This window comes from Sipha flava, unplaced genomic scaffold (assembly GCF_003268045.1).
Source record: "Sipha flava isolate LNK unplaced genomic scaffold, YSA_version1 522_pilon_pilon, whole genome shotgun sequence".
Classification (NCBI taxonomy): domain Eukaryota; kingdom Metazoa; phylum Arthropoda; class Insecta; order Hemiptera; family Aphididae; genus Sipha; species Sipha flava.
The window spans coordinates 370,495-376,494 of NW_020273480.1; the positions used below are offsets into that span (position 1 = coordinate 370,495).

Sequence of the window (6,000 nt, forward strand, 5' to 3'; positions counted from 1 at the left end):
ATTCTAAACGCAAAACAAATCTGGTTGAAAATAATTGAAAACGAATCGTATTCATAAGTTCACATATACGGTTTAAAAGGTATCGCTCATCAATGACATAAAATGATTCCTGATACAATCGCGTTACAGATATCGTTTCGATTATAGAAATGTTCACATATTATCGTAAATTATCATTTTTATGATTAGATAAAAAAAAATGCAATAAAATTATATTGATATTTTTAGTACGATTCGTATGTGAACGGAATAAATGTAGATTCGGGATATTAAGACTCAATGGTACAGTTAACGATCGTATCTATACTAATAATTTCAAATAAGTATTGTTTGCATAAAAAATTAGAACAACTAAATGAGTCGTATAACAGTTATGCGCTTAACGTACAAGCGATATAAACGGTGTATTATTAGAGTGCGTTTAGTGATCCAGTTATTGATCGCCATGAAGAACACATACTTATTATTATTAAACTTTAACTGTGACCTATTTTATTCATATCACATAATTTTTATGCAGTAAGTTATTTAGATTTTCTCTACATAAGTAAATAACATAAACAAATTGTTCATAGTCGATATAGGGATGTTGTGGAAGGTGTAGCTTCTCGTAGTAGTTTTGAATGTATTGAATACATAATGAAATCTGCTTATATGATATTTATCCAAAATGCGCGAAAAAAATTTGACTAAACAGATAACTTAACTCGAAGAATCTCGTGCACCCATGCTCAGTATGGATACTATAACCATAACATATATATAACTATTTACATTTTATTTGAGAACAAACTATTGCGTTATTATTACTTTCGTTGAAAAACTATAATTTTTAAACAATATATTATGTGCTAAGCATAAATCTCATGTTTTATTGAAAACGTTTTTCTAAAAATGCAATATGACTATTACTACTAACAGTGTTGGGCGCATCGTGTTAGTATTTATTTACTGGTGAACAATCGGAAAATTAAAATAAAAATACAAAACGAGTCACATTCCATTCTGTAATTGCAATTTACAATATTTCAGTAATATTATCACTACAAGCTTATCGGTTTAATACATTTTAATCATTTTCAAGTATCATATTGCGTGTTTGTTTAATCTACAATCCGAGTAAGACATAAAAGCTATTCAATAGGTACATTTTATTTCCCACAAAATATTACACCATGAAATTAACTATTTTTAAAGTGCATTTATCATTTTTATTTCACCGGAAAACGTGATATATCCAGGAGAAAACTAATTAATTTTTCCTCTATGCACTTAAGGGGAAACACCCTAAACAATTTGAAACTCGAAATTCTAATCACATACGAGTAAATATGCATAGTTTAACTTATTGAGTTTGACGAATATGATATTTTGCGATGTATAATTTTTTTAGTTGTCATCTCTTATCAATCTTTATAATAATTCACAATTAATTCACATATATATATGTTACCGGAAAAGATGACAATCAGTCCGTGTTGACAATGACTAGTCAATAACTATAATGCCTGATTTAGTAAGGAATTAATGTCAATACCTAGTCATTGATAACAATTCATAATAAAAGAAGGCATTGATAATAACATTAAACATTAATTTAATATATTTTAATACTTATTAGCTATTTAGGATAAATCATAATCTTAATCTTTATTGTTACGTGGTAAATTACTATGACACTTGGAATTATATAATCTAGTACAGCGGTACCCAAACTGTGCTCCGCGAAGCCTTTGGTGCTCCGCAATGGTTTGCCTAGGGCTCTGTTCGTAACACCATAAAAAATTTAAAAAAATGTTCGTCATTTAAAATTAATATATATTTCATGAAGACTTGAATGTTCCATAATCAGATCGATCACCGATAAAGCGGTGTTGATATTTGTTTGAATGCGGATTTATATCATTGCCTAATATAATACGGAAATGTTGATAAAACTACGAAATATCCAACATTGCCTAACCTTTCCAGTCATTGTCAACAATGACTAGGATATACTGACAATTCCTGAAATTTCATCTTTTCCGGTAACATATACACATATAAATTCACACATATTTTTACACACATATGTATTTGTGAAGTAAGAATTCTAAACGACACTATAGGTGAAGTTTTCTGTATACAGTTTACTAAAGAAAACGAATAAAACTACTTAACAAAAACGAAACTATACATTAGGAAGTATACTCGTAATGATGAAGTGTAGAAGTTTATTAACTAAATTGTTTTCTAAAACTTCAACAATAGCTCTGAACCATGTTGTAACGAATTGGCAAATGTGCAACTTTATATATCAAATTTGCCACAACGATGGTCTTATATCCGGACTTCCAGAAATCGATCTGTTGCCACGTAATGATTCCTACCATTAAGATAATATGGTGCCTGTTCATTCATACTGCACCGACGTCGTATCGAAAATATTATAAAAGCATTTTTGCTACACCGATTATTCAAATAACTAATCTGAACGTAGTAATAAGATTTTTTTATTTTCTAATATCGTCCACGATATACGTTTGATAATAACTATTGTAGTTTTATAATTTTTAATATAAAAATACATAAACTCATATTATTTTTAACTTTATCGATTATTAGATAAATGTAATTTAAAATATTCTTTACATTGGTTTACAGTAAAATCAATAATTGATATTTTTATATTTTTTTTTTTTTTTTTTTTTTTTTTTTTTTTTTTTTTTTTTTTTTTTAATTCGAAATTGTTTTAATTCTTATAAAAATAAATAATTTAACTTATAAATGTTAAAAAGTTTGTATTCATAAAATCATAAAATATGCAAACAGATGAATTGAAATCGAGTGTACCTGACACCAAAAACGCTATGTTTTTTTTTCGTAAGTCTCTGTAAACAATTTATTATTATGAAGAACTTTTACTTGCTATTTTTTTCATAGACTTATAATTTTATTAGTCAAATTATTTAAAATAATTGGTCAATTTATCGGCATCTATTAAACTTTTTTAAAAAAAAACAGCCAACCACTAAAATATGATTGTTTAGAAAGCAAAATGCAAAAGCTAAATGTAGGGGTCAAGTTAGCAGCTGACTTATTATTTTTTAATTTTTTTATTGTGTGGTGCTTCTTACAAGCATTTGAACACGAAATAATTGTTTCTAGCACCACCGAAAATTCGTCCTTAGTTATGACATTCATTTTTATATATTATTGCCTATTATAGTCCCAAGGCATGATAAACAACGGGCCGACGCTTTGTTATAAATATATATATTGTGAGGTATTTCCAATATGAGTGATCGAGTAAAAACTAATTTACACCAAGAAGCGATCGTTGCGAAAAGATTATCAAAAATCGGCATTTCGTAAAATTCTATTCACATGTATATAACAATACAGTATCACACGTGACCGTCCATGGTTTTAAATTAAAACTAATCGAAAATCATATTGTTAATGCTCGTCAGACAATAACATTTACTACAATTCTTGTAGTATCCTATTTTAGATCCTGAGTGAAACGAAGAATGCGGTTGTTTTACATTTATACAATATATTTCTGAAACGGTAAATAATTTTTTAATTATAGCGGACAGATCCGTTAACGACGACTAATTCGTTTTTAATTTACCGATTATAAATCTGAATGCCGTAAATGTGGGGATGACCCTTATTTTATAGGTGAAAAAAAAGATAAATCATTTAATCGAGCACTCCGTTCCCTCCACATTTTGTTCAGTACTTCATTTCCGTTCAATTTTTTAACAATACTATACTCCATTCAAGTGCCTCAAAACGATTGGAAAATTAATAAAAAGGGTAGTCATACTAGTTTTTGAATTTATTTAAAAAAAACTTCAAAAAATTATAGCAATTACATTAAAATGTATTATCAGTTGTAAAATAAAAAATGTTCTACCTTTAAAAATTATTATATTACTTTACGACTCCCGGTATGATTTAATATACACAATATTTTGGGTAGCCTTTATTTTATGGACTGTAAAAACTCTATAGCTTTCCGATAAAATCAACAAAGTACATAATAATTCATTTGCTTGGACTCTGGAGAAGAATGTAGTATTGATTTTTCGGAAAATAATAGAATTTTTACTGTTCATAAAATAAGGGCTAACCTAAATATTGTGCATATTCGACCATACAGTAATCGTAAAACAACATTATAATATATACCATAAAAATATAATGTAGCATAACGTTCTAAACATAAGTTTCGAAAGATAAGCAAATCATATCTTCAGAACGTTTGTTCGTAGCCTATTGTATCCTATAATAAGTATCTACATACATTTACTGCTTACACGTAAAATTGAATCGCATGAAATCTTTGAAATAATTCGTTTTACACACGATTCTGATTTGCTTGCCACAGTAACTATGGGATAATTGGTGCTGGTACGTTAATAATAATATAGTTTCTTATTAAAAAGTATGGTCTTCAATGTTCACACGTTATCTGTGAACTATAAATTATAATAATATAGATCAGTGATAGACAACTGGTGATCCGTGTACCATTATCATCCTTATTCGTCATGGATTTTAAAATGCAACACTTTAATATTTGAGAATACAAATTAATGACAAAATGTTAAAATAACGCTTACCAAAAAAATATTAAGGAACTAGTGTAATACCTATAAAAATCCGGAATCCAACTAGTGTAGTATCTATAAAAATGCAGGATCCAACTAGCACACTACTTGAGATTAGCCTCTAGTACTCGGAACCCAACTCGGATGCTCCGCAATATTGTACTGCTGTTCATTTATTGTTACCAAGAAGTCAAAAGTACTTAAGAAATTACACACAATTTACTCAAAATAATGTAATGTAAATAAATATTGTTGTTCTTTTTTACAGACATGACAACGGCTCAAATTGAAGCCGAAAACACTCAAATGACAAATGATCTTTACCGACTTTTAAAGAAATATACTGGATTAAGAAATCTAATAAGAGAACTCAAGGTGAGTTTATAGTGTTTCAAATTATTTAATAAAAAGTTTAAAGAGACACGCACTTTTATTCGTATGTCACAAATATGATTATCACAAATTCTTATGTGTAGTTTTACACTTGAGATGAATAGCGACTCATATGACGAATTACATTATTTTTTTGTTCTTAAAACTGAACAAAATATACTTTACTATTTTATTCATTCAACCACTAATTATAGTACCTAATGTAATTGTTATAGGTTATGTATTATTTTCTTCGGTCGAGATTATTATCGATTATAAATTATCATTATTAATATATTATTTACGATTGTTTGATATATGAAATAATAAATTATATTTTCACATTTATATAAATTCTGAATTGAATAGCTCGGCCGAACAACGAGACAAGCACCACTTTACAAACACATATACATGTGACGTGGTTGATATTTACTTGTAGGTCATTATTCCACTCAGTTTTTCGCAACCATATATTATTATTTTATATTATATTATTTACCTTTTTGAAAATAATATTAAATAATATGGTGATACATACCACTTTTTTACCTTTTTAAAATATTATTAATAATAGTTTTGTTCCGCTTATCTAAACTAATAATATTTTACCTAAATCAAGCCTCAAATTATTTTTAAAAATTATTAAATACATTTTCGTATCCGTTAATTGTCACATATATCTTGACGTTCTACTAATAAAACCGTAATTGAAAAAATGGCGCTTGTCTCGTTGTTCAGTCAGGCTATTCAATTCACGAGATGCTTTTTCCGTTTATATTTTTTTTACTCTAACATTTCTAACTTGGCTGATTTATCCTTCTGCAGGTAGAATATGTCAACTCAAAAGTATACCCGATATTTCCACGTTACAACATACTGAAAGACTTAATAAAGGACATCATGCATCATCAGGAATACATGGAAGTTTGCCATGAAGTCGATGCCGTATAATGTAGAACCCCAAAGGGTTGACACAAGCTTTTATACGTACGCGTATAAATTAAGTAAAAAAAAAAAAAACAAA

At 28.0% G+C, this 6,000-nt stretch overlaps 1 protein-coding gene across 3 annotated transcripts in view; it reads left to right on the plus strand.

The window, feature by feature from the left end:
* The window catches only part of LOC112690832, a 242,408-nt gene extending 236,408 nt beyond the window's left edge, over positions 1-6,000 (plus strand). For all 3 annotated transcript variants that reach the window (XM_025564927.1, XM_025564926.1, XM_025564924.1), the window contains 2 exons: positions 4,870-4,976; positions 5,802-6,000. In XM_025564927.1, coding sequence (XP_025420712.1) covers positions 4,870-4,976; positions 5,802-5,927 — 233 coding nt within the window. In that variant the 3' untranslated portion in view covers positions 5,928-6,000. The remainder of the gene's footprint in view (positions 1-4,869; positions 4,977-5,801) is intronic.